The 22,874-nt window shown below is 41.1% G+C and overlaps 1 protein-coding gene across 24 annotated transcripts in view; it reads left to right on the forward strand.

Moving 5' to 3' along the window:
• TASOR2 (transcription activation suppressor family member 2) overlaps positions 1 to 22,874 on the forward strand; it is an 80,253-nt gene that overhangs the window by 51,723 nt on the left and 5,656 nt on the right. For all 24 annotated transcript variants that reach the window (XM_063669531.1, XM_063669521.1, XM_063669527.1 and 21 more), the window contains 5 exons: positions 3,544 to 4,420; positions 6,034 to 6,463; positions 10,377 to 14,225; positions 21,380 to 21,505; positions 22,297 to 22,450. In XM_063669531.1, the coding sequence (XP_063525601.1) occupies positions 3,544 to 4,420; positions 6,034 to 6,463; positions 10,377 to 14,225; positions 21,380 to 21,505; positions 22,297 to 22,450 (5,436 nt within the window). The remainder of the gene's footprint in view (positions 1 to 3,543; positions 4,421 to 6,033; positions 6,464 to 10,376; positions 14,226 to 21,379; positions 21,506 to 22,296; positions 22,451 to 22,874) is intronic.

Consider the following 22,874-nt stretch of genomic DNA (forward strand, 5'->3'; position numbering starts at 1 on the left):
CAAGCACGCACCACCATGCTCAGCTAATTTTTTTGTATTTTTTTACAGAGAGTGGGTTTCGGCCGGGCGTGGTGGCTCACGCCTGTAATCCCAGCACTTTGGGAGGCCGAGGTGGGCGGATCTTGAGGTCAGGAGTTCCAGACCAGCCTGACCAACATGGAGAAACCCTGTTTCTACTAAAAATACAAAGTTAGCCAGGCGTGGTGGCACATGCCTGTAATCCCAGCTACTCGGGAGGCTGAGGCAGGAGAATCGCTTGAACCTGGGAGGCGGAGGTTGTGGTGAGCCAAGATCACACCACTGCACTCCAGTCTGGGTGACAGAGCGAGACTCTGTCTCAGAAAAAAAAAGAGAGACGGGGTTTCATCATGTTGCCTAGGCTGGTCTTGAACTCCTGAGCTCAAGTGATCCTGCCTGCCTCGGCCTCCCAAAGTGTTAGGATTACAGGCATGAGCTACCATGCCCGGCTGAGAATCCTGTATTTGGTTTTAAAAGGCATTAATTTTAAAAGTAGTTTTACTGATTTAACTTTGCTTAAGTAAAGAATCAAGTTTAGTCACATGAACTGCTCTAGTTTTGTATTTTCAACTGCTAGACATAACCTCTGTACTAGAAAGTTTTGTTGTCACCTTAGTGAGACAAATACCAGCTTTCCTCCTGGATCTACTTTCCTTAATTTTTTTTCCCTTTGGTATTGATTCTTTTGTGGTGTGTGTGTATTTTTTTTGTTTTGTTTAACAAAGAGACTTCATTCCCTCCTGTCTTTCTATGAGTTTTCTGTCTGGTTTTCCTGATTGTACTTTCTCCCTCATCTATTACTAGATGTTAGTATCTCATAGAGAGTGAGAATTCAGAGAAAGAAATTGGATTTTTTTTTTTTTTTTTTTTGAGATGGAATCTCACTCTGTCACCAGGCTGGAGTGCAGTAGCACATTCTTGGCTCACTGCAACCTCTGCCCCCCGGGTTCAAGCAGTTCTCCTGCCTCAGTCTCCCGAGTAGCTGGGACTACAGGTGTATGCCACCACGCCTGGCTAATTTTTGTATTTTTAGTAGAGATGGGGTTTCACCATTTTGGCCAGGATAGTCTCAACCTCTTGACCTCTTGACCTCTTGACCTCATGCTCTGCCTGCCTTGGCCTCCCAAAGTGCTGGGATTACAGTTGTGAGCCACCATGCCCAGCCAGGTTTGTTTTTTCGTTTTTGTTTTTGTTTTTTTTTTCAACTTAAGCATACCCTGAGATTCTTTAAGTTTTTTCAGATTGTTTTATGACTGAAGATTTTTTAAAAGCTCATCGTGTCATTCAAAAACCCATATGCTGCAGTTTTGGCTTCCATACCAAATTTGAGCTCTTCTGCTTGTCTCTCTTGGGAGTTTATGGTGTGGCTGCACCTCACCTCTCTGCGTTGCGCCCCTGCTGTTGCCACCATGCTCCTTCCCCTGTGGGCCATCTGTGCCTCCCCCATGCATCCTCTGCCCGTCAGGGGCTTGCAGCTAGATTTATCCCCACAGGGAGGCATTTTCCCATGTTCTGACTCTAACTAATCTCTCACTTCTTTGGGATATTTGAGAACATTATATAATTTAATTCATACTATTTTCAAATCATCTGATGTGTCTTGGTCCAGTCTTTCCAATTTGTAAACATTATGAGAATAGATAACATCTTGTGTTCTAGCAGTGTCATTTGAATTCGTTGTACTGAATTGGCTTCAGATGTTTATTGACAAATTGATTAATGGGAGGAGGTATATAATTGCATACTGGCAGAAAAGTGAGCCCAGAAAATTTAAAGTTTTCAAAATGTGTGTTCAAATACAGGCTGATTTGGATTGCAAATGTCTGTATGTATTGTGCAGCCACATTCCAAGTTAACATTTTTAAATGACTACATTTAAATCTCTTAATTTTTTTCTTAAGCTCCTGTGTTAATCATTTTACTTTTTATACTTAAAATATCAAAGTTTAAGAAGGCAGATGAAACATAGCCACATTGACCTCGGTTTGCAAATTACTGATTTAAATTAGAATCAAATGATAATTTTGAAGTCAAACAGTCCTTTTGTTAGTGAAACATGATTTTCTGTCCTTTTTATTCACTGAACTTTTTTTTAATGTAGTTCCTTTGGCGTTGTCTTATGTATGTCTTAAATAGAAATTACTGGTGGTGTTTTTTTTATTGGGAACCTGTAACACATTAATAACTGGGTGATTTATGTGAGACTATAATATATTAAACTACCATTTTTCTTTATTTTAATACAGTATCTTTTATATTAGGCCTTACTGGTAAGTAATATTTTGTGTAAGGGATAAGTAGATGGAGGCCATAATATTAACAAAGATAGAATGAAATTAGCATCAGATCACAAAATTAATTTTATGTTTCCAGTATACCTGTGGGACTAACAAGACAATTATCTGCTTTGGGTCCTTTTCATCCACCTGTCCCCTTTGGGTTTGCTGTTTTAAATAACTGGGCAGTCATTGATTAGTTTAACCCTTTCCCCATGTATGTGCTTGCCCTTCTCCTTCTAATTGATGACATCATAGGCTGGAGCTTTCTTCTCTTTAAATGTGTTACTCATTGGTCTTGGCTGGCAGGTTGTTAATTCATTTTGGACCTGCTACTATCATAAAGAGGAACATAGTTGGCTTTTCTGGTCATCTGTCTACCTGCAGCAGGGAATCATTGCCTAGTAGAGTTGTGAAGTTTATCCTTCATAATAACAGCATTTAGGAAGGAATAATTAATATATTGAAAATACCTAGGGAAACCACTGGCAAATGTAAATGTTCTGATTAAGGGCATATGGATAGATTTGATTATCTATAAAAAGGAACATTGTCAGTAGCTTTGCTCTTTCTTGGATATTGTAAAAGGGCAATGTTTTTGGTAATGAAAGTAAAATTTTAAAAGGTAATGGAATTAATTGATGATTCTGAATACTCTTAGGACTTTTCCAATTTTTTATTTCTATCACATCATGTAATTAAAGATCAATATAGTTAAACTCATTTGAACTTAGGTAGTTTCTCTAATAAATCACTTGTTCAGGGAAATGGTTCCTGAGAAAGTATGTTAGCAAACTCTAATACACACTTGAAACTTCTACATTCCTGTCCTTATTAGATTGTAAGCTCCCCAAGGGCAGGACTCTCATCTTTTTTTTTTTCTGCTTGTACATTTTTTGAGCTGAGCTGTATGTCTTCTGTGTAGATCAGTTCATATGTTTTTGAAGGGTAATTTCTTTCTAAATTAATGTACACATTCCTTAAGACTTGGCCCTCTGGTTTAACACATTATAATCTGAGGGTTGAAAGAGACCTTAATCTGATAGAAAATTTTAATGTGCAATATGTATAACATAAGTTTTATCTGAGGGTTGGAAGAGACCTTAATCTAACAGAAAGTTTTAATATGCAATATATGTTACATAAGTTTTTCTCAAACATGTTGAATTAACCATCATAGTAATATGGCAGAGAGTTAATTCTATGACAAGCAAACATCTCTCTTTTTTTTTTTTCTTTTATACTGAAGTCAAAGGAGAAACTGCTTCAAAGCTTCAATCAGAAGTTTCAAGAGATGGTCAAGAAGATGGGATTAGCATAAATAGTGTTCAACCAGAAAATACCACAGCGGCTCACAATGATCTTCCTGAAAACTCCATTGTCAACTATGACTCCCAGGCCCTAAATATGTTAGCCGATCTAGCGTTAAGCTCTGCTACTTCTTCCACACCAGTATCTGAGCCTAGAAATCTTCACTGTTCCTCTGAATTGCCACAAAATGTGTTGCTCTCTAAAGAAAATTCTTTGAGAGGTACATCTGACCATGAATATCATAGAGGAGTTAAAAGTCAAAAAGGTGAATTACTACCTAACCCATCTTCTGATAGGAAGAGTAATTCTGGATCAGACTTAACTGTTGGCCAAGATGAAGAAAGCTTGGTTCCTTGTAGTCAGGCCCCTGCTAAAGTCCAGTCAGCACTTAGTGAGGAAATGCTAGAATCTTCAGATGCAAGCCAAAGCTCTTCTGTTTCTGTGGAACATTCATATGCCCTGCTCCTTACAGAACATTCAAAGAAACATGTACAGGAGAGAGAGATACCAAGCCCTCTGTTTCTCAAGAATGGGACAAAAAGCCCTGAAGCAGCAACCCCAGTGGGGAAAGTCATGCCATTTCGGCATCAGCCCGGCCTTTTGCTTCAGCAGAAGCCTCCTGACGAGCCCATGGTGAAGCCCAAGGATCGACCAATGTCTTCCCGTGTGAAAAAATCTTCTTGCTCTCGTATAGTGTTTAGCTGTGATGACTCCATTAAGATCACTTTCAAATGTGAAACAGAATATGCATTCAGCTTAGACAGCAAATACACCAACAACCCACTGGAGAAAACTGTAGTGAGAGCGTTACATGGGTGAGTATGAGTGAAACTTAGTGAAAATGGATGGAACTGTTCTGTTGAGATGAATGTAGTGAGATGGGGAAACTTAGGCCAGACTCTGGAGAAGGAGAAAGAAGTGTTGTGTTTAAAACCAGTAATTTGATAATAACATCAAGCAAACATGTTTCCTGGCAATTAAGAGTAACAGGCTGGTTTTCCCCCTGTGCTCATGTGGAGAAGTTTTTAAAGATAATTTTAGCCTAATGAATAGCTTTCCATTTTGCAATGGTCCCTCGTAAGCCCTTGTGGCTTTTGAATTTCAATTTTTAGATGAGATCTTAATGTAAAATAGTGTGAGATTTAGAAACAATGCTTTACAGACTGAATTCCCAAAGAAACATTTTAAAAATCACTTGTAGCTTGGTAAATTGGTCAGATTGATAGGAGTAAGCAGTTTCACATAAGACTGTTCTACAGATCTCCCTTAAGAAGAAATTAAGTCAGTAATAACAGAGTGGTGAACAGCACAGGCTTTGGAGTGTGTAGACTAACCTAGGTTTGAACCCGGGTTCTTTCCCTTTCTTACCTCCTGTGATCCTGGGCAAGTTTCTTGCTTCTGGACAGTGCTGCTTAATTGTGTGTGCTGCTCATCTAGAGATTTCACTGAACTGCAGATTTTGATGCATTCTCCTTGGGAGAGGCCTGACATTCTGCATTTCTAACAAATTTTCAGGTGATATCAATGGTGGTTGACAGTCTGTGGCCAACACTTAAGTATGTAGCTGTGTCCTGAGGTTACATATATTGAGATTTTTGCACAGTGACTGGCCAGTAGTAATAATAAATGGTAACCATCACTGTTAGCAAGAAGCATTCATTAGCTGTATGAATCGACATTCAGCTCCCTATTAATGAACTATTTCACATCTGACTATATGGACTGTACAGCTCTCAGGCTTTCTTCCATACACCTGTTCATATATACTCATAAGGGTCATTTCCTTAGAACTTCCTGTTTAGCTGTTGCCCAACTCTGCAGCCCCCCTAACTTATCGTACTCCAGCGATCTGCCATCCTTTTGCCTGCCAGGCGGCCAGAAATGTTTTCTATTTGCCCTTACAGTTTCAGGATATTTTTCGGAACTGTAGTCTGAAAATAGTATAGCTCTGTTGAATTGCCCAGAGAGATATTTTATCTTCAGACTTTCTCAACTATTAGAAGAGAGACACAAAAATGGAAAATAAATGAATCAGCCAGACTTAGCAAAAGCATGGTGATGAGAATTTGGGTATTGGTGAAACCATTTCTATAATAAGTATTCTGTGTCCAGAGTGAATTTGTATGGTATAAAAGACACGTGCTACCCATGGTCAGATCATGGTTCTGCCATACAGGTTTTGTGATTTGAAAGAAGGCAATTACATGTTCTGATTCTCAGTTCCCGTCTCTGTAAAATGAGTGGGTTAGATTGATAATTATTTGTTAAGTCAACTACATATTTACTCATTCATGTTTCATATCTGTAAATTTTAAAAATAAAAACACAAAAACTAAGGTTAATATTGGAGGCACTTGCTTATGATAAGGTAATCAACTAAAATAACCATTTTCAATGATGTTCATGTGTTCTTTCTGTAAACTCTTAGGCCCTGGAATACTGATTTGCCTGATAATGTGGAAGAAGTGAAGCTTTTACTTCATATGTGGGTAGCTCTGTTTTACAGTAATCAGGACAAAGTCATACGATCTTCCCGAAAGGTTGTAGAACACAGCAACCCAGCAAAATATGTGTCTATAAATAGCACATTAGAATCTTGTGAGCTCCGTGAAATTGAGGAGTCCCTTGGTTTGGAAAGATGTTCTGCAGACCCTCTGTTGGAGACTAATGAAATTTCCAGGGCTCATGCTGCTGAAGTATCCTTCCGTGATCCTAACTGCTTGCTTCCTTTCATTAAAACACCACTTACCCGAGGCTTGGAACTCTGTGTACAAAATGAACAGAAAAAAACTTTTGCAAGAGAGTGTGATCCAGACACCCAAGAAAACCAGAATTCCGTCTGTTCTTACAATAATGAGGTATGTAAAGCTGAATACTGTTAAATGTTGGCATTATTTTTGAAGAAAAAAAATATTTATATGTAAAATCACATTCAAAACAAGGCATTTTTAAATTTTAGGACAGTGAATTCTCAAGGTATGTAAAGAACTGTTACACCAAAAACCTAGTTTTCATGAAGTGTCCTTGAATTGTCTGCAGGTAGAGCTTACCTGCCATCCTGATTGAAAAAAACCGGAGTAGAAAAATGTCACAGGGTCCACATGATCTGGGAGCCCAGCATAATTTGGGGCAAATTGCTTCTTTGCTTAATTTTTAAAAGAGGTGACTTAATACCTATCATGTCTTATGTAGAATATTGTTTAAGGATCAAATATAGCAATAATAAATATTAGACATACTTTGATAAACCTTAAACTAAAATTAATTGTATTAAAATTATTTTTGAAGACAGATGCTGGAATAGTAAAATGCCAGACCTGTGAGAGAAGACCCATTACAAATAACTATTTGTAAATATGGAAAATATACTTTGTTTTGTTCCATTGTTCTCAACTGACATTCAACCAGGCCAGATAATCCAAATTTTACCTGGAGCAAATCTAAAAGTTGTTAACAAAATTCTAAGCAAATGAATTGACAAACGTACCTACCTTTTAAAGTTTTCAGCCCAAATTTATTCTAGAATAATATTGCTTGGGTTTGGGCAGCATCGATGATTCCTGTCTTAAGAAAGAGTAGACAGTGTTCCTATACCCGGGGTCACTGGGGACTTGGAGGTCCTTGGGTGAGCCTCATAGAACCCGTGAATATCTTCAAGTGATTGTCATCATCATGAGAATTAAAGATTTCTGGGTCACTGTGTGCCAGATAGTAAGAGTTCTAAGCCCTTCACTCACATTAACTCAGTTCATTCTCAAATAAGTTAAAGACTATTAATCTCCCCATTACATAGATGACAAAACTAAAGCATAGAGAAGTAAAGAAATTGCCTAAAGTCACATAGAAAATTGTCAAGCCAAGATTCCAGTCTAGAAAACCTAAATGTTAACTATGCATGTGCTTTTTTTTTTTTCTAAAGATGGGGTTCAGCAGTTCCATCCTATTCTCAAAGAATTACATAAAATCCAGTTAAGAATCACCACCTTAGAATAAGAAAATATAGTTTAGTCAGGGAGATTTAGATTAATACATATATACATGCTAGTTTCTTATAAAATACCGTTTGTTGTGGTAATATGTAATTAACTATCATCAGTACTAATTTTAGCAATGATTTTGGCAAGCCTGACTGTTCAAATCAGTGATTCCTAACAATCTCCTTAGTATGTACTTACGTAGGCTTTTGTTTTTTTGTCATCTTGTTGAATGCTGTGCCTGTACTTGAAAGGCACACGTGTGTGCTCTCGCAATCCCTCCACCAGCTGGCACACTAGAATGTGAAGAAGAGGATTCTAGCATGATAGGCGCTAGAAACCAAAAGCATGTTGCTGCTAGTCATGTGTTTAGTTGAGCACTCTTTCTGAATTATCAGACTTTATTTTAGAAGCATTACACTTTACCTGTAGTAAAAATATATTGAAATATAAATATATCAAGATTGTCACTATTTGCATTTCACTAAGACTACAGTCATGGTGAGATTTAGGACTGAGGCCAAACGTTACCGGCCACATGATTGGGAGGGCCATTAAAGTTCTCAGAAGGACACTGACTATCAAGACTTTTCTAATACTTTGTTCTCTTAAAACTCTGTTGTCTCAGCCCCACGCTGTTGACTCTGACTCTGTTTTTTTGTTTTGTTTTGTTTTGAGAAGAAGTCTCACTCTTGTCCCCCAGGCTGGAGTGCAGTGGCACGATCTCGGCTCACTGCAAGCTTCACCTCCCTGGTTCAACTGATTCTCCTGCCTCAGCCTCCCTAGTAGCTGGGATTACAGGCGCCTGCCACCACACCTGGCTGATTTTTGTATTTTTAGTAGAGACACGGTTTCACCATATTGTCCAGGCTGGTCTCGAACTCCTGACCTCAGGTGATCTGCCCACCTCGGCCTCCCAAAGTCCTGAGATTACAGGACTGAGATTTTGTTTTGTTTTGAGATGGAGTCTCTGTCACCCAGGCTGGAATGCAGTGGTATGATCTCAGCTCACTGCAACCTCTGCCTTCCAGGCTCATGTGATTCTCCTGCCTCAGCCTCCTAAGTAGCTGGGACTACAGGTGTGCACCACCACGCCCGGCTAATTTTTGTATTTTTAGTAGAGACAGGGTTTCACCATGTTGGCCAGGCTGGTCTCGAACTCCTAACCTTAGGCAATCCACCTGCCTCGGCCTCCCAAAGTGCTGGGGACTACAGGCGTGAGCCACTGCTCCTGGCCAGAAATGGTTTTTTTGTTTGTTTTGTTTGAGACAGAGTCTCGTGAGCCACTGCTCCAGCCAGAAATGAGTTTGTTTGTTTAGTTTGGTTTTTTTGAGACTGCAGCCTCCGCCTCCCGGGTTCAAGTGACTCTGCCTCAGCCTCCCGAGTAGCTGGGATTACAGGTGCATGCCACCACTCCTGGGTAATTTTTGTATTTTTAGTAGAGACTAGGTTTCGCCGTGTTGGCCAGGCTGGTCTCGAACTTCTGGCCTAAAGTGATCCGCCTGCCACAGCCTCCCAAAGTTCTGAGATTAAAGGCGTGAGAGGCCGCGCCCTACCTAAGACAGAAATGTTTTTAACAAGAGATTTGGAACACAGTTCCTGAATTCCAATATGTATGCTTCAAGACATGGCACGCAGTTTGTGAGCATGGTGTTCCCAGCATTGCAGAGGTGTGATCAGTTGTATAATCAGTTCATTATATGCTCGACAAGGCCATGCTTGAGGTTTTAAATAAAAAACAAATACCACCCTGTTTATGAGGTTATCAGAACTGTCCTGAGATGATAGCTCTGCTAATGTTTAACCTAAATCCTGCTTGCTACTGTTTAAATCAGTGCCTTTAGTTCAGTTTATGAATGCAAACTGCATTGATAAAGTTTTCAATTGCCGTGTACAATAGGAGGTATTCAAATGAGAAAGAATCTCCAGTTTCATGCAAAGAAGATAGCTAAGGGATGAGGGGCCTTTATTTACTAGAATCAGTGTATTCTGAGTACAGGGGGTAGTAATTAATTTACTCTGTTGCCTCATGGGAAAGTTTCAGATGATGGTGTACTTATGGTCTAATTGAAAACGGATGTTAAAAATGTTATTTGCTTTTTAAAAATTATCTTTTAGGCTGGGCACAGTGGCTCACACCTGTAATCCCAGCACTTTGGGAGGCCGAGGTGGGTGGATCACTTGAGGTCAGGAGTTCAAGACTAGCCTGGCCAACGTGGCTAAACCTCATCTCTACTAAAAATACAAAAATTAGCCGGCCGTGGTGGCATGCACCTGTAATCCCAGCTACTCGGGAGGCTGAGACAGAGAGTCACTTGAACTCGGGAGGCAGAGGTTGCAGTGAGCCGAGATCACTCCACTGCACTCCAGCCTGTTTGATAAAGCAAGACCCTGTCTTAAAAAAAAAAAAAAAAAATTAATCTCATTTATTAAAAACAAAATTAAATGCTTTTTCTCTAGTGCTACACTTCTGGATTAAGCGGTGCTAAGTAGCAAACAGGCTGCATTTAAAGTCTTTTAAATTGTCAGTGGTCTAGTTATTTTTCTTCCAAAAAGCTTGGAGCTCTCTTCTGTGTGTGGTTTTAAAGAAAACAAATCCCACTGGGGGATATTTTAAATCTGCCTTTAAAAGAGGGATTTGCTTGATTTGTACCCTGTGATATTCTTTTAGCTAGAAAATTCAAAAGAACATTCACAAACTAAAATTAATTTTTATCTTTTCTGTTCTTCACATGTACATATAATTGTATAAAAAACATTTTATGTGACTGATTTTTTTTTACTTTGGCCATTTCAGGTAATTGGGGAAGAAGCTAAACAAGAATCATTGGAGACTTCTAATCTTGTGCTTTCTGGTATTGGAAGTACACAAACTAATGGACCTTCTGTTCCTAGTGAAGAAGAAATTGTTCAGCCACTGGATAGCACAAGAGTGGCTTCTTACAGTGGCACTGTTACTCAAGCCGCATTCACCAGGACTTACGATGGGCCTGGTAGTCAGCCAGTGATATGTCAGAGCTCTGTGTACAGCACCCTTGAAAACAAAGTGGATGTTCTTGATGCAGCAATGCAAACAAAAACAGGTACTTTACAGGACCTTATCCAACGTGGCAGCCCCATAAACAATGAATGTCACCCTTCCTTGGAAAGAAAGGATGATAATATGGGGTGTGCAATGATTAACCCGGAATCAGTTACTCTCAACTTTGAAAAAAATGCACATGTATCAATACAGACAGAAGGTGTAAATACAGCTGATGAACCTACAGCCTTTAATAAGGAGTTGATTAAGCAAGTGTCACCTGCTGCAAGCCTTAGACATCCTGTATCCACCTCGGAAGACGCACAAACAGAAGGCCTGAGGGACATTCCCTCTCTAGTAGTTGCAGGACAGAAAGGCACTAAGTACCTTTGTGCCTCCTCAGTAGGTAGAGAGACACTTGATAAAGAAATGTGTTCATTACAGAAACAGATGCCTCTTCCAATCTCATTACCATCTGATAAAACAGTGGTAATGGAGGCATTATCATTAGTTAAAAGTTCTAGTTATCTATTACCCAGTGAAGAAGTGAGATGCACTCAGGATTTCCTTTCGCAGACTCAGAGTCTCCTCAGCCTATCTTCAGAAGGGCTTCTAGAACCGACACAGGTTGAAGTGGACTCATCATCAGCCTCTACCACCTTGGGAAAGCAGTGGTCACTTAACTGCATTTCATCAGGATGCCACACATCAGGTGACTCTTTAGAACTAAGGAAGAATGACAAGAATGGTCCAAACACTGAAAATATGAATTTGGAAGCATTTGATTCGGTATTTATCAAACAAACAAGCCTGTCTGTGAGTAGAGAGGTCAGCCTAGAGTTATCAGAGGAAGATTCTGACATTGACTTAGCTCTAACAATATCACCACCTACAAGTCCCAGAGAAGAAATGCCAGCTGGTGAAATAGAGCAATTTGAAGAGGCCCCATTCTCAAATTTAGAACTTCAGGATGTAGCTGAGGAAATAGGTGAACCGGAAGAGGTGGCTCTCACAGAAAGCAGAGAAGTTAATTCTGCTGACAGTGTGTCAGTATATCCCTCAGTGTCAGAAGAACCAGTAGAAAATAAGGAGAGAAAGGGGGATAATTTACAACCAGTGACTTTAATACTTTCTAAAGAAAATTGCACCCTTGAGATTGCAGAGGAAATTAATGTGACCTCTGATTTTCCCTTTGATTCTGTAATTGAGGAAGTATCACCAGCTTCTAGTCCTGAACCTCCAGTACCAGTTAAAGAGACACGACCATATCAGGCTGTGACTCCATGCATTTTAAAACTTCATGGTACACAGTGTGAGAAGAGCAACCGAATCTCCCAATGTGAGTCAGAAGACTTGCGCATCACAGAAAAAGAAAAGGTTTTTGTTGGTCCTACCCATCCAGTGGGGCAAGATAACTTTACCCAGGTACAACAAATGCAGGTCTCTGCCGAAATGCCTCTAATAGTAACTGATCATCCAGGAAGAACAGGTAGACCAACCCTTCCTGGTAAAGTGACTGAGGAAATTGTCTCAAGTGAGCATGATGAGGGTTTATCTTTCTCAGGAAAGGTGCAGTGCTATGGTAGGGAGTTAAACCAGCCTGCCTTAGCTGCCAAATGCACAGGTGACTTCAGTCCTTCTCCTGAAAAACTGGTAAAATCAGGAAATCCATTGCAGCCAGTTAGTATAGAGAACAGAAATTTGGACTTAAAACATCTTGTCTTGGAGTCCAGTGAACCTCCATTTGGTCCTAGAAATGTTATTGAAAATAAGTCTTTGTCTGACACATTGGTTTCCACAACTGCAGCAAGTGGTATAGTGAATGTGTCAGTAAAACAGCAGACTAGCCCTAAAAGCAGTCAGAACAATCTCTTTCCCGGTGATTTGAAAACAGATGAAGGCATTTATCTGCAGGTGAAGTCCTTGACAGCTGCCTCGGTTGATGGAGCTTATTCTACACAGGGATGCATGTGCTCAGTGGTCCCCACGCTTTGTTCTTCCTCAGACAATGCTACATTAACCCATTATTTAAGACCAATAAATGCAGAGCCAGCGTTTCAAGCACAGGAAATAGCAGCAGTCAGAAGGGCCAGTTTGCTTAAGAATGGTGAAACTGAAGCTGAGTCACATAAAGAAACCACAGGTCTAGGCACTGCTGGCCCTCAGTCCCACACCACGTGTTCTCTAAAAGGTGAACGCAAAGCCGTCCACACGCCGCAAGATGTGCTAGCATGTGAAACAAAGGAGCTGTTGAATGTTGGGGTTTCCTCCCTTTGTGCTGGTCCCTACCAAAATACAGCAGACACCAGGGAAAACCTCAGTAAAGAGCCTTTGGCCTCCTTTGTTTCAGAATCCTTTGATACTTCTGTTTGTGGAATAGCCACAGAGCACGTAGAAATTGAGAACAGTGGGGAGGGGCTCAGGGCTGAGGCTGGTTCTGAAACCCTAGGCAGAGATGCAGAGGTCAGTGTGAATTCCGACATGCACTATGAACTTTCTGGAGATTCTGATCTAGACCTGCTTGGTGATGGTAGAAATCCCAAATTCGATTTGGAGGATTCTTATACTTTAAGAGGTAGTTACACCAGGAAGAAAGATGTTCCCACAGATGGCTATGAGTTGTCTTTGAACTTCCACAACAACAACCAAGAGGACTGGGGCTGCTCTAGCCGGGTTCCAGGCACGGAGACGAGCCTCCCTCCTGGGCACTGGACTACTGCGGTAAAGAAAGAAGAGAAGTGTGTGCCGCCTTACGTCCAAATCCGAGATCTCCACGGGATCCTCAGGACTTACGCCAACTTCTCTATAACAAAAGAACTCAAAGACACCATGAGAACTTCACACAGCCTGAGGAGGCACCCGAGTTTCACTGCAAACTGTGGCCTGCTCAGCTCCTGGACAAGCACTTGGCAGGTGGCAGACGACCTCACCCAGAACACTTTAGACCTGGAGTATCTGCGTTTTGCACATAAACTAAAACAGACCATAAAGAATGGGGATTCTCAGCATTCTGCCTCCTCTGCCAATGTCTTTCCAAAGGAGTCACCAACCCAGATCTCCATTGGTGCTTTCCCTTCGACAAAAATCTCTGAGGCCCCATTTCTGCATCCTGCACCTAGGAGCAGAAGCCCCCTTCTGGTAACAGTTGTGGAGTCAGATCCCAGACCACAGGGGCAGCCCAGGAGAGGCTACACAGCCAGCAGTCTAGACAGCTCTTCCTCTTGGAGGGAGAGATGTAGTCATAATAGAGATCTTACAAATTCTCAAAGAAATCACACAGTTTCATTCCACCTCAACAAACTAAAATACAACAGTACTGTGAAAGAATCTCGGAATGATATTTCACTTATTCTCAATGAGTATGCTGAATTCAACAAGGTGATGAAGGATAGCAACCAATTCATTTTCCAAGACAAAGAGCTAAATGATGTTTCTGGAGAAGCCACTGCTCAAGAGATGTATCTGCCTTTCCCAGGACGGTCAGCCTCCTATGAAGACATAATCATAGACGTGTGCACCAATTTGCACGTCAAACTAAGAAGTGTTGTGAAAGAGGCTTGTAAAAGTACCTTCCTGTTCTACCTTGTCGAAACAGAAGACAAATCATTCTTTGTAAGAACAAAGGTAAAGTGCCAGCCACGTCTTACATATTATTTTAATTGCTAATTTTAGTTTTAGAAATAATAAATTTAGCATATTAGCCATCAAAAAGAAATCATGGTATGACATAGTATTTAAATTTCACAGCTTAGTCTTTATCTGCATACTAAATGTTTTCCTGCAGGATCTGCCATTTGTACTATATTTGAAAATTAGTATTATGTTCCAGAATTAGGGCAGTGACGAAAATTTTTTTTCACAAAAAGTTACCAGTGTAGACATGCCCATACTTCAAGTGTAAATACAAACACATTCCAATGTTAAAATACAGATTTTTTGAAAAGTAGTGTAGATTGTCCATTAGTGTAGGTTGTCAAGTAGGACCTCTTTTGGTTTTGGATATATTTTTAATTTGAATTTGAATGTTAGGATAACTCACGTTATGGTGAGTACATGGAGTATATAGTCCTTAAATTTAAGTAATGGAACCATGGTGAAATTCTGGCATGGGCGGAGTCAGAACCTGTCTTGATTCACCATTAACTTCATTGTTTTATCCTCCCAGAATTTATTTCTCTTCTATTTTGGGCATAGACAGCATTTTTTAAAATTTAATTGTTTTTAATTTCAAATTTACTTAAAGGTTGCAGAAATAGTACCCTTTACCCAGATACCCCAGTATTAACATTTCTGAACCATTTGCAGATGTGTTGCACGCTCAGTGTCCCATTACCTCTTGATACTTAAATTTTACCTGAGTTCAAGGATACTCATCTTTTTAACCACAAAACAACCCTGTCCATCAGGAAGTTAATACAATATTAATTAATGTGACCATCTCCACCAGCCTCATCTAGGTCTAGGATCATAGGTATCTAGAATTGTCATGTCTTCAGTCTGCAATAGTTCCTCTGTTATTCCTTGTCTTTTATGACCTTAACAGTTTTGAAGACTGTAAGCCAGTTATTTGGTGGAATTTCCTTCCATTTGTGTTCATGTGTTGTTTCTCCATGACTTAGGCATTTTAGGTGAGAATACTCAGATATCATGTAGTGCTCTTCTCAGTGCATTCATTGTATCAGGAGGCACCCGATGTTGATTTATCCCCTTACTGGTATATTAACCTTTTCACTTGGTTAAGATGATTTCTGCCAGGTTTCTCCAGTGTAAAGTTATGTTGAACTTGGTAATAAGTTGGGAGATAACTTGAGACTGTATAAAATCCTATTCCTTATCAGACTTTTATCCACTAGATTTAACATCAACTGGTGATTCTTATCTGAATCAGTTATTACTGTGATGATTGCAAAATAGTGATACTGAAATTCCATCACATTCCTTCTGCATTTATTAGTTGGCATTCTGCTGTAGAATAGAGCTTTCCTTTATTTTCCATTTATCTATTCATTTGCTTATCTGTATCACTATGGACCATGGCACATTTTGTTTTACTTAAAGGGTTATCATCTGTTTTTTCATTATTTTAATACTTAGATTGTCCCAGACCCAGCCAGTGGGAGTCCCTTTAAGTTGGCTTCTGTGTCCTTTTGACAGTTCATCATAATTCTTTGGGCACTTCTTTACTTTGGGGTGTAACATAATGTTCCAGGCTTATCTTGTATTTTCCTTGCCCTAGCCTTGAAGTCAAGCATTTCTCCAAGGAGCTGTGACTCTTTAGTGAAAAATGGCATTTAGAATCACCATCTAGGCACTGGGTGAATGAACTCAGTGTCACTTGGTGTCTTTGCTTCTAGGTCCTCTCAGCACATAAAGCCAAGAAATATACATATGTACATACATATATCTACATCTCTATTTATGTATAAAAAGCAAAAACAGAGGAGTTCACACTCATCCCCAATTCTAGTCCAGTACTGCCAGGTTTGTGCTAGCCTTCTTCATGTGTGGAGCTCCCTTCTCTGAGGTTGACTCTGTTTATCCTCAGTGTTTTGACTTATTGTCCCTCCCAAGTCCCCCTCCTCCATCCTCCTCCCAACCCCAGGTATAATGAGACCCCTCACTGAGGCACTAACCGTGACCTCCCGAAACTCCCTGATCTGAGGGGGCCAGCTGCCCTCTCCCTACCTTTGCAGCAGAAAGCTCCATTCAGATGTCAGCAGTCCTGTTTAGTATCTACCTCAGAGCCCCAACATGTGCAGGTGGGGGGGATGTTGCTTTTTTGTCATGATTTTTATAGTCTAATGGGACAAGGAAAACCCTGATTAAAAGAGTCACACAAATAAATGTGAAATGAAAGGTATGGCAAATGTGACGCAGGTGCCACGAGGACGCATTGAGGGAGATTGGCCTGGCCGGGGAGGTCTTTGCTCAGGAAGTGCTGCAGCACAGAAAGCAGAGCATAGGGGCCTGCAGGCCGCGTGCAGAACTGAGCGTGCCGTATATCGGCTCCACATGCCCGCTGGGTCTGTCTGACTTCACTTACATCACTTCTGCTAATTCCTGCGCTAACTCCAGAATGCCACGTGGCGAGTCCATAGGGGCTGGATTACTGAGTAAGGAGTTACTTAGTAATGAAGGACATGTGTTCCTCATTGTCACAGTGTCCCCTGGGTGCAGGGTCACAAGACCACTTCTGATCTGGAGTACAGAGGCCACTGCAGAAACCACAGAGCTGCATAAAGATTTCTTGGTCTGCCCTGCTCTTCTCATATGGAGGTGTGTAGCTGGCAAACACACCACAAGGAACAGCCTCCTGGTGCCAGAGGGCTGGTCAGAGTGAGTGAGCCATGTCAGCCAGAGGCTCAGGCTGGGCTGTGGGAGATAACAGCCTCACGCCTCATATGGCAGTGGCAGGGCCTTAAGTCACACTGAGCTATTTAGACTTCATCCTGAGGTCGCTGGGCGCCACTGGAAAGGTTCTGTTAGGTTTTTTTCCCCCTAACCACTAGACTGCCAGAGATAAAGTTTTCTAAAAGATGTTTTTAAAGGTTTTTTTTTTTCAAGTGAAGCAGGCGGAGTAGGGAAGGATTTTTTAAATTCTTTAAAAACTGGTTGTGATCTGTTGTAAAAGATCTTCTAAGAAACAAGTAGCATCATATTTGCATTTCAGAGCGATATCTTAGCAGATGGAGAAGAGATTGGAAAAATAACAGTCACTGCCTTAACGTGAAACTCCATTGTTGCTAGAGTTGGCAACACTGTTCTGCAAGATGGCTCCTAGTTTGAGTCAACTAAATATGACTGTAAATGTTTTTTTCAAATTTGTGGTATCTGCTGTTTAGCCTAATTATATTCATTTTCCCTGGCTGAGGATCCTTTTGTTTGCCAAGGTTTGTTTGTTGTTTGTTTGTTTGTTTGTTTTTGAGACAGAGTCTCGCTCTGTCACCCATACTGGAGTTCAGTGGTGCGATCTCGGCTCACTGCAAGCTCCGCCTCCCGCATTCACACCATTCTTCTGCCTCAGCCTCCAGAGTAGCTGGGACTACAGGCGCCTGCCACCACGCCCAGCTAATTTTTTTGTGTTTTTTAGTAGAGATGGAGTTTCACCATGTTAGGATGGTCTCAATCTCCTGACCTTGTGATCCGCCCACCTCAGCCTCCCAAAGTGCTGGGATTACAGGCATGAGCCACCGCGCCCGGCCTGTTTGCCAAGATTCTTAATGAATGGTTGCCGGAGTTGGTTTTATATTCCTTCTGTTGTGTTTGCTCCAAGTTCCTTGCCATTGCAGTAAGCAGCACTGTAGTTGAAAAGATACTGAATGGTCTTCACTCTCTTAAGTCTCTCTGGAGGCCCTCAGCCTCCAAAAGCAATCTGGAAAGCAGTTTAGTTTTTTTCTTTTACCTTGAATTAAGGTTAATTTTATTTGATTAATTATACATCCTCTACCCTGACATGAGATAGAGTGACTCTAGAATCAACCAAGTTAGCATCATGGTCACGTATACGTTTTGGCACAGTGAGCAAAATACTTGGTTTCTTTTAGCTTCCATCTTCTCAAAAAGCAACAGAGGGTGCAGTGCTCATGCCTGTAATCCCAGCACTTTGGGAGGCCAAAGCAGGTGGATCACCTGAGGTCAGGAGTTGGAGACCAGCCTAGCCAACATAGTGAAACCCCGTCTCTACTAAAAATAAAAAAATTAGCCGGGTGTGGCGGCGCGCGCTTGTGGTACTCGGGAGGCTAAGGCAGGAGAATCACTTGAACCCAGGATGTGGAGGTTGTAGTAAGCCACTGTGCTCCCAGCCTGCCCGACAGAGTGAGACTCCAAAACAGAGCAGTAATCTTAGTTCTCACTTCCTTTCCAGATGAAGTGATATGATTTTCATGAAGAAGAGAGCATGGCAATGCTAAGTTTTATTCATAGCAGAAGTACTTTTTTTTTTATTGAGATGAAGTTTTGCTCTTGTTGCCCAGGCTGGAGTGCAGTGGTGCGATCTCAGCTCACTGCAGCCTCCGTCTTCTGGTTTCAAGTGATTCTCTTGCCTCAGCTTCCCGAATAGCTGGGATTACAGGCGCATGCCACCATGCCCGGCTAATTCTTGTATTTTTAGTAGAGACGGGGTTTCACCATGTTGGCCAGGCTGGTCTCGAACTCCATAGCAGGAGTACTTCTAGATATCATGCTTGTTTCTATAGTGAATATATTGTTTCATAATATTTTATCACGTGGTGTCACTGTTTACAACAGAAAATAACAGATGTGCAAAGGTAAAACTACTTGTCAACTGAAAAAGTGGACACGGCCGGGCGCGGTGGCTCACGCCTGTAATCCCAGCACTTTGGGAGGCTGAGGTGAGTGAATCACCTCACGGTGATTAACACCATTCACGGTGGCTAACACCGTGAAACCCCATCTCTACTAAAAATACAAAAAGAAATTAGCTGGGCGTGGTGGCGGGCGCCTGTAGTCCCAGCTACTCTGGAGGCTGAGGCAGGAGAATGGCGTGAACCCAGGAGGCGGAGCTTGCACTGAGCCGAGATCGCGCCACTGCACTCCAGACTGGGCAATAGAGCAAGACTGTGTCTCAAAAAAAAGAAAACAAAAAAAAGAAAGTGGACACATTCCAAAATAAACTTGAGAGTAATGTACTATCAAGAGCAAAATGTTTTTATTTTATATGTAATTTTTTTAATTTAATAGAGGTGGAGTCTCACTATGTTGCCCAGGCTGGTCTTGAACTCCTGGCCTGAAGCAGTCCTCATACCTTGGCATCCCAAAGTGCAGGGATTGCAGGCATGAGCCACCATGCCTGGCCCAAAATGTTTTTAAAAGCTCAGAAACATATCTTGGATAATCCTTTTGTCCTGGAGAATCTTGAAGCATTAATTAGTATTGGGATGTTAGGCCCACTAGGGTGCATCTGAAAGACCCTTCCTTCCTATTGAAATCTGAGGGTGTGGCCAGGCACAGTGGCCCATGCCTGTAATCCCAGCATTTGGGAGGCCGAGGCGGGCAGATCACGAGGTCAGGAGATGCAGACCATCCTGGCTAACACGGTGAAACCCTCTCTCTACTAAAAATATAAAAAACTTAGCCGGGTGTGGTGGCAGGCACCTGTAGTCCCAGCTACTCAGGAGGCTGAGGCAGCAGAATGGTGTGAACCCGGGAGGTGGAGCTTACAGTGAGCTGAGATTGCACCACTGTACTCCAGCCTGGGCAACAGAGCAAGACTCTTGTCTCAAAAAAAAAAAAAAGAGAAATCTGAGGGTGTGACAGAATAGGTCAGACCACCACAGGATTTAATGAAAATGTATTCATTCAAATAATTTATTAGTCAAATAAATGAAGACTAGAGATTTATGCTTAGATATTTCAGTAAGCTCTTCATTAAATCTCATAAGAATTTTTTTGAAAATCATACCATATACTTTGAATGAATTGAAATAGTCAGAATTTGAGTTGTTTAAAGATCCAAGGGAGCCGCACCTATAATCCCAGCACTTCGGGAGGCCAAGGCAGGCGGATCGCTTGAAGTCAGGAGTTCGAGACCAGCCTGGCCAACATGGTGAAACCCCATCTCTACTAAAAATGACAAAAATAAGCCAGGCGTGGTGGCGGGCACCTGTAATCCCAGCTACTGGGGAGGCTCAGGGAGGTGAATAACTTGAACCCAGGAGGTAGAGGTTGCAGTGAGCCGAGATCTCACCACTGCACTCCAGCCTGGGTGACAGAGTAAGACAACATCTCAAAAAAAAAAAGATCCAAGGGAAACAGATCAAAGTAACACTTCACTTTTATGAAGGAAATAAGTGATGGTCAGGCAGTCTTCTGGGCATAACAGAAACCCAGAATCCTTCAGCCAGATAGTCAATGTCAAGGCCAGGTGCTGCCGTTCATGCCTGGAATCCTAGTACTATGGGAGGCTGAGGTAAGAGGACTGCTTGAGGCCAGCCTGAGCAACATAGACCTCCATTTCTACCAAGAAGAAAAAAAAAGCCAGGCCCAGTGATGTGCACCTGTAGCCCTAGCTACCTGGGAGGCTGAGGTAGGAGGATTGCTTGAGCCCAGGAGGTCAAAGCTGCAGTGAGCTATGTTCGTTTCACTTTACTGCAGCCTGGGCCTGGGTGACAGAGTGAGACCATGTCTCAAAAAAAAAAAAAAAAAAGCAAAGAAATGTCAAAGTCATAGGGACGGTAGGGTTACAGAATTTATTCAATTACATAAACTTACCCTCCCCGTCAGGATGATAAGGGAGCCATTCTGTGTGTTTGTTGTACTGGACTGCACTGCAGTGGCACCGTACAATCGCATGCTGTTTCAACTGCATCACCTGTCTTATTCTGAGACGTAGATCCAAGGGACTGTTGACTCCAAAATCAGTCCCCATTAATAGTAAAGAAATACATGGGTATTGTTTTTTAAAGCTAGAAATGCTTTAATCAGAGGTAGCATTTTTAAAGTATATATCTGGTATTCTCAAGGTAGCTCATGCCTTGAAGCAGTTGAAACTCATTTATGTAGATTATTCTGATGTTCTAAAAGAAAATCAGCCTTTGATACAAACTTTATTTACCTTTGAAATCAACTTCTAAGTCCAGTTGTTAACAATACCTGAGTCATTTATTTTATATATAAAAGGTGCTTATTTAGTAATAAGACAAATTGTCATTTATGGTTGCCTTATTAGACTATAATGCTTTTCATTATTTTAATAAACTATACAGGTAGTTCTGTGGAAGTATCCTTGTTTTAATAATGGCTATTTGTAAATCTTTCAGAACCTTCTGAGGAAAGGAGGCCATACAGAAATTGAACCTCAGCACTTCTGTGAAGCTTTCCACAGAGAGAATGATACACTACTCATCATCATCAGAAATGAAGATATATCATCACATTTGCATCAGGTAGGCTGGAAATACCTTACAAAGAAATGTATTCCAGGCACATAAGTTGTTCTGTAATGATCAGACTCATCCCTCTTTTTTTTATGTAGAAGAGAAGCTAACAGACACATTACTGTTGGGCCTTTAAGTGGGAAGATAGTGTATTATAGAATACTGCAATAGTACCAAGTTATTTGTAGGGCAGATAGTTAAAAAAATCATATTAACCAAGGGAGACTTAGGTGAGAGATTGCTAAATTTTTTCTTCTAAGATATAAATCTGTATCACTTGATGTCTAACAATAAGAAATCTTGCCTTAAAAGACCTTTTGAAAATTTTCTGAACCATTATATTTACCAGCTAGTTGAGTCAAAGTAATTGCTTGTCTCAAGAAGACCCAACTATGGACAAAGGCTGGGTGCATAAACCTGCCATTATCAGCAGGCAGTCATCGGTGCTGTCACCGAGGGGAGCTGGAGACGAATGATGGTGAAGTGAGGTGACCTGACTGGTTACTTTTCAATGCCCACAACTTCAGATGTGTACTTTTCCCTCATGATGTATTATTTCCAACCTTTGGGAGTTTGAGACCTTTTTTTAATGAACTAATTTTGATGAGTTTGCAGCTCCTGATGATGATGAGCTCAGTTAATATGCCTCATGTAGGGCAGAATGACCAGTCGGTAATCCAGGTTGAAATATTTTCAGCTGTTCCTGAACCTTGAATCTCTTGGATAGAAAAGCAAGGGAGTGTCTAAGAAAATGTGCCCAGTGAGCTTCTCTTCACCGGGGTCCTTTTCGTGTCATGCAGATTCCTTCTTTGCTGAAGCTGAAGCATTTCCCCAGTGTCATCTTTGCTGGAGTAGACAGCCCTGGAGATGTTCTTGATCACACCTACCAAGAACTGTTCCGTGCAGGAGGCTTTGTGATATCAGATGACAAGATATTAGAAGCTATAACATTAGGTTGGTCTTTATTTTCTTTTCCTGTTTCTTTGAAGTCACATCAACTTCTCACCCAGTGACCTAAATACTGTTTCATCCAAAAGAAATGATCAACTCTTAAAGAATATCAATTGCCCCCTACCGAGGCATAATTTCTGCTGTCTGCTGTGCTCTTTTCATACAGTAATTCTCTTATAGCAATGCTTTTAACTTCTTTTAACTGATTGTTACCACCACACTTGCTTCTGAGTTCCCTCCCTCTCAGTAGTGCAGCTAAGCTCCTAGTAACACAAATTCAGGATTTTATTATATTTAGTCTCTTCACTTGCCAAGTCACAGCAGCTCCATGTTAAATTTTTTGCTTAAAGTCAACCTTCTCCATTTCTGATGTCATCACCCCTACCATCTTGATGTCACAAAAATCTAAAAAATGGCTACTAAGTCA

This window comes from Pongo pygmaeus, chromosome 8 (genome assembly GCF_028885625.2).
Source record: "Pongo pygmaeus isolate AG05252 chromosome 8, NHGRI_mPonPyg2-v2.0_pri, whole genome shotgun sequence".
NCBI classification, from domain to species: domain Eukaryota; kingdom Metazoa; phylum Chordata; class Mammalia; order Primates; family Hominidae; genus Pongo; species Pongo pygmaeus.